At 36.1% G+C, this 12,500-nt stretch overlaps 1 protein-coding gene across 1 annotated transcript in view; it reads left to right on the top strand.

The window, feature by feature from the left end:
• Window positions 1-12,500, top strand: part of LOC144963874 (uncharacterized) — a 91,888-nt gene that overhangs the window by 39,378 nt on the left and 40,010 nt on the right. Inside the window, exons 15-16 of the mRNA XM_078897822.1 lie at window positions 2,922-3,025; window positions 7,322-7,449. Coding sequence (XP_078753948.1) covers window positions 2,922-3,025; window positions 7,322-7,449 — 232 coding nt within the window. The remainder of the gene's footprint in view (window positions 1-2,921; window positions 3,026-7,321; window positions 7,450-12,500) is intronic.

The raw sequence follows: 12,500 nt of genomic DNA, 5'->3' as shown, positions 1-12,500 counted from the left end.
CTACTACTACTACTACTACTACTACCACTACACTACTACTACTACTACTACTACTACTACTACTACTACTACTACTACCCTACTATACTACTACTACTACTACTACTACTACTACTACTACTACTACTACTACTACTACTACTACTACTACTACTAACTACTACTACTACTACTACTACACACTACCTACTACTACTACTACTACTACTACCACTACTACTACTACTACTACTACTACTACTACTACTACTACTACTACTACTACTACTACTACTACTACCACCACTACTACCACTACTACTACTACAGATAGACACATTATATAGATATGTTAGGCAAGCCACTGATGCCTAGAATGCCCAAGTTTTAATTCGTGCCTAGGTCATAATTAAAGTGATATCACTTTATTTGTTCTTTTCATCTATGACCTACATATCTGATTCTGTGTCAGCACCTTCAAGGCCAAATACTAAAAAAAAAAACATTTTTATAAACTTATTTGTTTACGATTTCGGTTAGAAAAAATGCAAATTGCGCAATTTTGAAAATCATATTTCGAATGTTTGGCTTGCTGTTGTGTTTAAAAAAAATAAAAAGAAGGTTGACATAGATCTACACTATTGTTGAAAATAAACAAAGAAAAATCATAGAACATTTCTCCGTAATGAAGATTATCGGCGTTGACTGGACTCTAGACACACTACACACCTAGCAATGTGTCAATTGTGTGTGTGTGTGTGTGTGTGTGTGTGTGTGTGTGTGTGTGAATGCAATCAATCTAAATCCCCATTATCCCCAGATCATTCTTGTGATGGAAAGGAATGTATTGTTGTCTTTTGAGAGACAACAAAATTAATCAAAACAAATTCAACATCATCTAGATACACACACACACACACCCACACCCACACACACACCCACACACACACACACACACACACACACAATTCCTTGACTAATCATTCTTTGTGATGAAGTAAAAACTGAATCTCGGCTGGCAAAAACCTAATTTAATTACCGAATAATTACAATATGAAATTTATACACATACAATTTTACCCGTTATTTATCACAAAGTTCCCCACTGTCAAACAATGACATACTCTCTCTCTCTCTCTCTCTCTCTCTCTCTCTCTCTCTCTCTCTCTCTAACTCTCTCTCTCTCTCTCTCTGGCCCTCTCTCTCTCTCTCTCTCTCTCTCTCTCTCTCTCTCTCTTCCTTCTCTCTTCCCCTCTCTCTCCCTTCTATCTCTATCTATCTATCTATCTATCTATCTATCTATCTATCTATCTATCTATCTATCTATCTATCTGTTCATCTATCGATATATCTATCTATTTATTAATAGGGAAACTTGCAACAAACGGGTAACATCTTTGATATTCCCGAAAATGGACTACTGCAATGCAGTGTTTGTTGGTCTCACAAAGGACAAAATAAACAAACTCCAGAAAATACAGAACATGGCAGCCCGCGTTGTACTGCAGAAAGACAGGAAAACTGCAGCTCCCGAATTACTACAGCAGCTGCATTGGCTGCCAGTGGACCAGCGGATTAAATATAAATCTTCAACTATCGTTTTCAAATGCCTGGGAGGGCTCGGCACCAGCTCAGCATATCTCTCAAGAAGTGGGTAAGAGAGAGCTCTAGAAATGACCTGAGTTTGATACGAATATTTTAATGTATTCGTGGATAGCTCTCACGGGAGAGCCACGCTCTCACCTGCCAGGCGGAGTTGACGTACGAATAAGGTCGCAGGTTCAAACCCCACCACCGCCGCGAAAAAAATTTATTCTCTATTGTCTTCTGGCACTTTTCTACTCACTTCATCTCTTGTTGTTACCATATCTCTCAAACCTCGTTGACGATATAACCCACAGCGATCGCTTCGATCAACGAACGACCTCAAATTGAAAACACCCTGCTGTCGAGTGAAGGCTGGTGAACGCGCCTTTCAGTATTCTGGTCCAAGGTTGTGGAATTTACTACCACTTGAGATACGTTCTTCGTCTTCACTTGAGGAATTCAAACGTCGATTAAAGACATTCTTATTCCGACAGGCTTTCTTTTGATTATTTGTATAATTAGCGTTGTTCGTGTACTGTGTTAGGGCTTAATGATTAAGTTAATCTATGTTATGCACCCAGAGCCCTCCTGATGAAGGGATGTATGGCGCACTATAAATCTATACCATTATTATTATTATCTATATACCTCTCTACCCATCCACCTATGTATCTAGCTTCTCTCTCTCTCTCTCTCTCTCTCTCTCTCTAATATATATATATATATATATATATATATATATATATATCATGCACTCTCCCCTTTACCCCTCTCAAAACCCGGACAAAATATAATTTTCGACCACTAAAATAGAAACGTTTACATTACCATTAATATTTAACAATATCATCTGGCTACCAATTTATCTATAGAGTGAAAAAGTTAAAATGTGTCATTATTAAACTGCTCGGTCACATCAATGACTCGTACTAATAACTATCTATAGATAGAATGCGCTTGGCCAAGTAGTTCACAACATTGCCATCCGGAAGTATAACGGACCAACACACAAAACTGTGTGTATCCATGAACGTTTATAAATAGAATGCGCTTGGCCAAGGAGTTCACAACATTGCCATCCGGAAGTATAACGGACCAACACACAAACTCTGTGTAACCATGAACTTTTATAGTCTGGTTAATACAGTTTAGTGAGAACAACTCACAAACGCGGATGACAAAAACAATAACAAAGGCCTGAGTGACGTCATCTGCATACTATCTATATTTTTATTTGTATATCAAAACATCACTTTATAAATGAAATATCTCATTCTTATAAGCTTAGCGAGCGTTGTTTTTGTTTGGTTTTTGTTTGCTTGTTTTTTGTTGGCTTAAATTTTGTTTGGTTTCAGGCTCCTGCTCGGAGTCGACTTCGTCTGTCCTTCACCAAATTCAGTATTCATCACAATGATAAGTTCTATGTGAAGAGGTTCCATCCCTGGACCAACCCGTATCGGTAAATATGGCTCGCGGATTCTATCTTCTTCTTCTTCTTCTTCTTCTTCTTCTTCTTCTTCTTCTTCTTCTTCTTCTTCTTCTTCTTCTTCTTCTTCTTCTTCTTCTTCTTCTTCTTCTCCTTACTTCTTCTTCTTCTTCTTCTTCTTCTTCTTCTTCTTCTTCTTCTTCTTCTTCTTCTTCTTCTTCTTCTTCTTCTTCTTCTCTTCTTCTTCTTCTTCTTCTTCTTCTTCCTCTTCTTCTTCTTCTTCTTCTTCTTCTTCTTCTTCTTCTTCTTCTTCTTCTTCTTCTTCTTCTTCTTCTTCTACTCCCTCCTTTTCCTCCTCCTACTACTCCTCATCCTCCTCCTCCTCCTACTCCTCCTCAACCACCACCACCACCCGAAGTGCTAAATCATATAAAATACTTACTTACAACCTCATCATTTCCCATTCTTTCATTAACAATTAATTCAAAGCTTCAGTCTGCTGCAATGTTGACATCGAACCAAGAATGGCGTCATCCCAGGGGACAAACTACCCAAATCTCTTATGGCTAGTAGTAGTAGTAGTTTCGTATGGCTACAACTCCACGTTGTTTCGCTTCACCCAATCCGCGAAAGCACTGTCCGCCTCATGAACCATTTGGTAGCCGCCTGGGGGTGCTGTTGCTGGGGCACTTCAAAATGATGTGGTCCGTGTATTCATTGCAGTGGAGTTGTGGATCCGGGAGTACGATGAGTCAGAGACAATATCGACGTTCGGATGCTGGTTGTGGATCACTCTTAGTCGAAAGCCCCTGCACGACGACAACGTGGTGAACCATCGCAGGGGCTCTTATGGCTGCTGAAGTATAAATATTACTGAATTTGCGCAAACGGGGCCGATTAGAGACTAGACGACGATTGGGATTGTTAGGAAGCTTTAGCTCCGCCCACTTGTCATGACGATATTTCTTGGAAAACTGTATATATATATATATATATATATATATATATATATATATATATATATATATATATATATATATATATATATATGAGCCAAGGTCAAAAGGTGCCCGCCTGATACCAGTGTTAAGAAAATTTGATTTTTACTTAATTATGGGCTGTTTTCATTGGGTTAATGCTTGTAATCAATTGATAATATGAAGAAGAGATAAAATGAGATAGCTCAACATACTCTGTTCAACAGGATATAAAATAAACAACTTGAAAGTCAAATTTGAATGCTGTTTGGCATGTACTTAAAACAAGGTCAACGCATCACCTTTTTAGAAATCATGTAGAAATTAAATGTGATGTTTTAGCTCACGTGATTTAAATTTGACTAATAGTATAAAGTCAAAATTTACTTTTAAACGCAATTGCAGTATATTACATATCTGATTAAGTTTCATATAGAGTTCTTAAAAAGTTGGTGTTGCTTGTGACCTTTGGTGTCATCAAACACAGCACAATACTAAGTCTCGACACGAAACTTTAAAGCTCATGATTAATGTTTATAACTTGTTTTATTATGAGAAAAAAGCATAGATTTACTATCTGAATTCAAATCTTGGAGTAAATGTATATCGTTTTGCCGATATTGAGGTTTATTCGTTTTGGTGTCATTTGTCACAAGCAACACGGCATGCGTGAACACGTGGAAGTTTGTTTCGTTAAATGGCGATTCGCAATTTTGATCCACCCTTCTTACCAGTCTTTGAAGTGCAGCACTTTCATTTGCCTTTCCAGCGTGGCTCCAGGCAGAAAAGGTAAGTTGAACTTTGGTGTCATCGCTATTTTACATTGTCACAAGCAACACTTGATATTGGATATTACAAAGTGCCACCAAAAAATTATGTTTTCATCTGTTATTCTGTTTACAAATATGATATTATGACATCTCACATAAGACTGATTTTGACACAATTAATTATTTCCTTGTAATTCTAATTTTTTATGCTTCAGGGTTGTATCAATCAAGAAAAAGACAAAACTCAAGCTTTTGACGAATCCAGATAAAAGAAGGATTGTCAAGAAATTTGATTTGATTTACTATTAACACACTAAATTACTAGAAACTAGCAGATTTGAGCAGGAGGGCGGATGTTACGGTATGGTTACATGAATTCATTACCATGGCTGATATTTATCTAGTGTTTGTGTGACTTCTGGTACTTTTTGTGACCATTGGTGTCATTGGTTAAAATGTCACAGGTGACACTTAAGTTTGAAGTTTCTAATGTATTTCTGTTTTCATGTTCTTCAAAGCTTGAAATGTCATTGAATTACATTTTAACAGGCTATATTACATGTGTTCAGTTGCTATTCTTGATTTATTGAGGCAAAATTGCGTTCTAATGCCGATTTTGACCAAAGTAATAGCAACAATGGTATTACTAATTTCTAAGTATATTTCCAAGTTGAAAGTATTTGGTTTCTTAAAATATTATTGAATTTCATTTTAGAGTAGGTTATTCTGCTTTTTTGACTGAAAATAATGATATATTATGGACGAAAGTGTGATTTGGTGTTGCTTGTGACATAAGTAATGGTGTCACCGGTCTTATGTCACAAGTCACATTCAGATGCTCTAATTTCCATGTAGATTTCTATTTTTGAAGTCTTTGGTTTCTGAAATATTATTAAATTCCATATTTAACTGTGGTTATTACACTGGTTTGACTGAAATTAATGATATATTGTCGAAATTGCAATTTGGTATTGCTTGTGACATAAGTAATGGTGTCATCGGTCTAATGTCACAAGTGACACAATGTCGCTAAATAAGATATGCTTTGGTCACATTATTTCCTAACATTTTATTTCAAAAGTTTCTGAACATTGCTGGTAATAAGCATATGCAATATTGTTGTTGTTGTTAATGCACAAAAATGTTTTTATGAAATAATATATTTGCATTCTATGTTGCTTGTGACCGATGACACCAAAAAGCAACCTTTTCTCCAATAGTTGGTAATATTATTGTACTATGATTGTTGTTGATTGTGTCTTTTTGTCTATAACTTACTAAATAAAGTTTGATACTCAACAAAAACCATTTGGTTATTGAGTTTTTTGTCTCATTTTTGGTGTCACCGGTCACAGGTGACACCAGCAACCTAAAGGCATTGTTGACGATATTATGCTGCGTTAGACCTTAAAGTTATCTAAAGGGCCTTTGATTCATGAAGTACAGGGTTTTTGCTACACATATAGAAACATGAATGGACTATTATGTCACTTTTATTTTGAGAAAAAAAATTGGCACCTTTTGACCTTGGCTCATATATATATATAATATATATATATATATATATATATATATATATATATATATATATATAGAGAGAGAGAGAGAGAGAGAGAGAGAGAGAGAGAATGATTTCTATTTGTGATATGTTGAATCTGTAATCAAATTCATTTATTTTGATCGATCGTTTTTCTGTAGACTTCAGATCTCCTTCATGATAAAATTGCTTTTATGTCCAAGTTTATTTCATTATTTAAATATTGCATAATATATTTTTTCTGCCTGTTTTGTCTGTTTTCTGAGCACGGTCAAAGGTCAAAGCGCCGGATTTCGAATTGTTTCGATATATTATGTGATCCAAATTTACGTCTATATTTTATATATTTATTGTATCATTCGCTGCTGTTTGTCCGACATGTTTGGTCTGTGTGTTTTGAAATAATAATATATTCTCTAATTAAAACTAAATCCAATCAAATTTAATCCAATCCAAAATAGTTGCAGCTTGATGGAGATTGACGGAACTTACGGCTATGTGGTCTAGTGGTATGACACTCGCTTTCGGATCGGAAGGTCCCGGGTTCGAGCTTCGTTCGCTCGGCGCATAGTGGAGTCCTTGGAAAAGGCTCTCACCGGTCAGATGTAAAATGAGTACCTGGCCGTTGACAGCGTTGTCTCTGTTAGGAAAAAAATTGTAATATTGCCTAAAAAGCGTCATGTCTCGTTCTACATGTTACGTGTTGCTGTTGGTCAGGGAGCGTACTTGCTAAAGAGTCATTACTTTGAGCAAGTTTAGTATGATGTGTATTAACGACTATACAGTAGTAGATACCATAAGGCGCTTGGCTCAGAAAGCTCATAACATTGCCATCCGGAAGTATAACGGACCAACACACAAAACTGTGTGTATCCATGAACCTTTATAGTCAGGGTAATACAGTTCAGTGAGCATTACTCATAAACGCGGATGGCAAAAACAATAACAAAGACCAGAGTGACGTCATCTTTGAACTATCTATAGTAGCTCAAGCTTTTTGTATTTATTTAAAAAATAATTTTATCCTTTTATCATTTCTATTCAGAGTGTTGTCAGACAGCAAGCCCAGTCAGATGATGACCGAAAGGAATTATTTGTTTGTGGAATTTTGGAGTCACTACTATGAAGACATCCGATACACGGGGGCAGAGTTGACTGTGGATTTACTATTGGGTGAGAGTGGAAAAGGAACACAGAGAATTTGAGATTTAATAATAATAATAATAATAATATAATAATAATAATATAATAATAATAATAATAATAATATAATAATAATAAATAATAATAATGATGATGATAATAATAAAAAAATAATAATAATAATAATAATAATAATAATAATAATAATGATGATAATAATAATAATAATAATAATAATAATAATAATAATAATAATAATATAATAATAATAATAATAATAATAATAATAATAATAATAATAATAATATCTTTATTGTCCTAAAAAAAGTGGCAATTTATCATTTGGTGACACATTTATAACAATACAATATTGACATAGACACACTCGCACAGATGCACACAAGTAACATCGTAGTCATCGAAAAAAAAATGTTTTAATTAAAATTGAGCAATATCCACTAAACGTGCTCAAAGCGCTTTACAGGGGGTCCATGGCCAACAGCAACACTTAACATGTAAGACAGGACATGACACCTGTTAGGCGATATTACATGTTTTTTTTCGGACAGAGACAACGCTGTTAACGGCCAGGTACTCATTTTACACCTGAGTACGGTGAGAGAATGTGAGTAAAAAGTCTTTTCCAAGGACTCTACTATACGCCGAGCGAGACTCGAACCCGTCGTGACGTCCCAGGTTTGAGCGTTTTTGCTAAGATGGGGGTCATTTAAATCGATCGATAATTGAAGAACGAGTTTTCTCTGGCCAGATTTTCAAATAAGTGTTTTTCCAGAGTACGACAGATGTACCCAGGCTTTCCGGCTGATGAGACAATATTGTGGTCTAGTGGTATGACACTCGCTTTCGGATCGGAAGGTCATGGGTTCGAGCCTAGCGCTCGGCGCATAGTTGAGTCCTTGGAAAAGGCTCTTTACTCACATTCTCTCACCGTACTCAGGTGTAAAATGAGTATCTGGCCGTTAACAGCGTTGTCTTTGTCCGAAAAATTGTAATATCGCCTAACAGGCGTCATGTCCCGTCCTACATGTTAAATGTTGCTGTTGACCAGGGAGCCCTTGTAAAGCGCTTTGAGCACATTTAGTGGATATTGCACTATATAAAGCTCAATTTAAAAAAAAATGTTTAAAATTATGTCCAGAAAGTTCGCGAAATCCCTAGTTTGGTAGTTTTTGCTAAGATGAGGGTCATTTAAATCGGTCGATATTTGAAGGAGTTTTCTGACCAAATCTTTAAAATAAATAAAAAATAAAATTTCCTTTATTCATCCCCAAGGGGAAATTTGTCTTTAGGGCTATTCCAAGGGAAGACTGAAATAACCCAAGCGTCAGCCGCAGTGCAGCGCCGCAAAGTGAGCTAGGGCTAGATGACTTGCTCAAGGCCACAACACAACGGCGGGTGATTGAACTCCTTACCTTTTGGGTACGAAGCAAAGACCGTACGGCTGAGCCCTTGCTGCCCCACAAATGTGTGTTTTCCTAGCCTATGCCTGTTTACCGGTTAATCACGTAATAATCCTTACACAAATCGCCTGGCCAGCAAAGAGATAAGCTAAGTAACTGACTAATTTTGAACAAATATCAACAAATTCTTGTGTTAAATCTAAAAAAAAAAAATAATTATGTTTGTTTTGTGTTGTTTCTTTATACACGAGTCATATTTACTCACTTTATCTCTCTCTCTCTCTCTCTCTCTCTCTCTCTCTCTCTCTCTCTCTCTCTCTCTCTCTCTCTCTCTCTCTATCTGATAAATTCTGTCAATCCTCTTTAAAAATTATCATCTGGGGAAAATGTATTTCCCAGCAGTTGTCATCATTTATTAGTCTAAATTTTAATCAAAATTTAAATCAAATATTACAATTTCCAAGAATTGGATATTATTCTGAATCATTTTAAAGAATGGTGTTAATGAATACATTTTCACACTCAAGAAAACGCAAGGCAATGTTTATAAATTATTTTGGCGTTTGCCAGAATACAAATTATCTTCACAAAAAAATGTTAACTGATAATGATCATTGTTGACAGATAGGCGTCACCTTCAGAGGAAAATAGTGTATTTCATTGACGCGCACTATCTTTTAATGATTTTATTTTCCCTTTAAAATGTTAATGAACTATTTGTATAATTTGATCATAGGAAAAATTCCATCAATGTGTACCAGTTCATATTTTATGATTTATTCCTGGAGGAAAATTAAGTTCTGTAATGCGATTTTCTGACTGAGATCTGTAATTTATTGACATCCAGCAAACACTTCATAACCTCAATGATTCGATCTTGGGTAAATAAATACACATTATTCCCGTTATTGGTCAAATATTCTATAGATAGTATGCTCTTGGCTAAGAAACTCATAACATTGCCATCCGGAAGTATAACGGACCAACACACAAAACTCTATGTGTCACCTTGAACGTTTATAGTTTGGCTAATACAGTTTAGTGAGAATTACTCATAAACGTGGATGGCAAAAAGCAATAACAAAGACGTGAGTGACGTCAACTTCATACTGTCTATAATGTTGCCTCGGAATGATGATGACTTAACTGAAATAGTTGCCAAGCAAAAATGTCAACTTTCAATTACAAAAAATATAGAAGACTTTTCAGAGCTATTCGGCTCATGTTGCCGGATTTTATCCCGGTTTCTATAGCGTGAAACGGACAATAGGAGTAGCTTGCTACCCTTTGGATAGGAAGCTAGTCTATCACAAAGTACTTTCCGCCAGATCTAACATACCCAGCTACCCAATCACTGCTGAGTGGACATTTGAGGGGATCAAAACCCTTCTTAAGTCAACGACAACAAAAGAGTCCACAGCTACTAACAGCTTAGTACAGTAGAACTCGGAAATAGCGAGTTCGACGGGTCCACTCCTGATTACTCGCTATTTCCGAGTTCTCGCTATTCCCGAGTTGCCAGGAAAGGTTATAATATTGCTGGTTATTCCCCTCAGTGTGTAATTCGAGTAAAAGCCGTCGCCCCTATTTCAATTTCTTCACAGAAGTGGCAGAATGCTTGGTTTTTTGTTGTTTTTTGTATTTTTTTTTTCAAGTAAAATCATGACTAGAAAAAAAACAAGAACATAGAAGTGTGTGTGTGTGTGTGTGTGTGTGTGTGTGTGTGCGTGTGCGCGCGAGTGTTTGTATGCACTCGGCATGTTTGATGAGGTAAGCAAGCGCATCACTATATCACTGACCCATTGAAATAATGGTTCCACACTCCCCTCTCTCGCTGATCGTGTCGTTCGTTAACGATGCTACTCGCTGACCAATGCTGCGAAGTGAGGCATGTTGACATGTGCTTACCTCGCGTGGCACCACATTGGGTGAATAATTGACCCCCACCCCCAATACACACACACGCACACAAACCCAACCCCCACCCAAATTTGTTTCGCCTATTATGTACTACTACAGACTAGGCTACTATGTAATATTACTCGTAACGAAAAATAAGAAAAGAAAAGAGGCTAGGCTAAAAATATTTAAATTGTCATTGTCTCTTGTTTTGCTTTACTTCGTTCGCAGTCCTAGGCTGGGGCAGGAAATGCTCGTTATTTCCGAGTTGACCTCTTTTTCATACTCGCTACTTTCATGCTAATTTTATTGACTCAAATAAGGGGAAAAAACGGGGATTTAGATTTTACTCGCTATTTCCGAGTTCTCGTTATTTCCGAGTACGTTACTTTCATGTTCTACTGTATCTCGTCAACCTTCAATTACAAACGATAAGAAGAATAAAAATAAGTCATAAAAGACATTTATTTTTATCATGAAGGTTAAGTTAAAATATTATATTTTGTAGACACCTGAACCTTTTTACAGCTGAGTTGGAGGTCCCAGGTTTGAGAGTTTTTGTCAAAATGAGGGTCATTTTACTCATATAACATATAAATAAGGAGTGGTTTCACAACCTGACAATCTGGTTGTGAAACCACTCCATATTTATATATATATTATATATATATATAGACATATATATTATGACATATTCTTTGATTTATTATCTAATTATTCTACTATGTAAATTATAACACGTCTGTACAAAAAAAATATCCTTTTTTGGGATGCAATAAAGTATTAGTAGATATTAGATTAGATTTAACTCGATTTATATTTGAAGGATCAGCGTCCTGACCAAAATTTTGAATACGTGTTTTTTTTCTAGAGAACGGCAATTGACTGTATTAATAATAATAAATAAATAAAATAAAATTCCCTTTATTCATCCCCAAGGTGAAATTTGTCTTTAGGGTCTATTCCAAGGGAAGACTGGAATACCCCAGGCGTCAGCCGCAGAGCAGCGCCGCAAAGTGAGCTAGGGCGAGGTGACTTGCTCAAGGCCACACAACGCAGCGGCGGGTGATTGAACTCGGTACCTTTCGGGTAGGAAGCAAAGACCGTACCACTGAGCCACGCTGCCCCACATTCGTTTGGAATACAAATAAAAAGAACAAGAAACCCTTAATATTATATATTTCTGTTTACTATACAGTTTGCCAATCAAATTTTATTGATTGTGTCTTATATTATCTTATTAAAGGCTGACTATAGGAATTTTCCTTTATTGATAGAACGAAGTTGGCGTGACTCGGGTCTTTGTTATGAGTTTTTGCCATCCACGTTTATGAGTAAGTCTCACTTAACTGTATTAACCAGACTTTAAAAGTTCAAGGTTACACATAGTTTTGTGTGTTGGTCCGTTATACATCCGGATGGCAATGTTGTGAGCTTCTTAGCCAAGCGCATACTATCTATACAATAGTTTATAATTACAAAATCTCATATAGATAGTTCGAAGATGACGTCATACAGGCCTTTGTTATTGTTTTTTTTTTTTTTGCCATCCGCGTTTATGAGTTATGCTCACTGAACTGTATTAACCTGACTATAAACGTTCATGGATACACACAGTTTTGTGTGTTGGTCCGTTATACTTCCGGATGGCAATGTTATGAGCTTCTTAGTCAAGCGCATACTATCTATACAATCGTTTATAATTACAAAATCTCATATAGCTTGCATTGTATCATTCACATACAGTTTTACACAACTCTT

This window comes from Berghia stephanieae, chromosome 2, assembly GCF_034508935.2.
Source record: "Berghia stephanieae isolate SIO BIC M18660-M18661 chromosome 2, UCSD_Bste_1.3, whole genome shotgun sequence".
NCBI classification, from domain to species: domain Eukaryota; kingdom Metazoa; phylum Mollusca; class Gastropoda; order Nudibranchia; family Aeolidiidae; genus Berghia; species Berghia stephanieae.
Note: the sequence above shows the minus strand (reverse complement) of the source record. Positions and strands in the feature narration are given on the sequence as shown.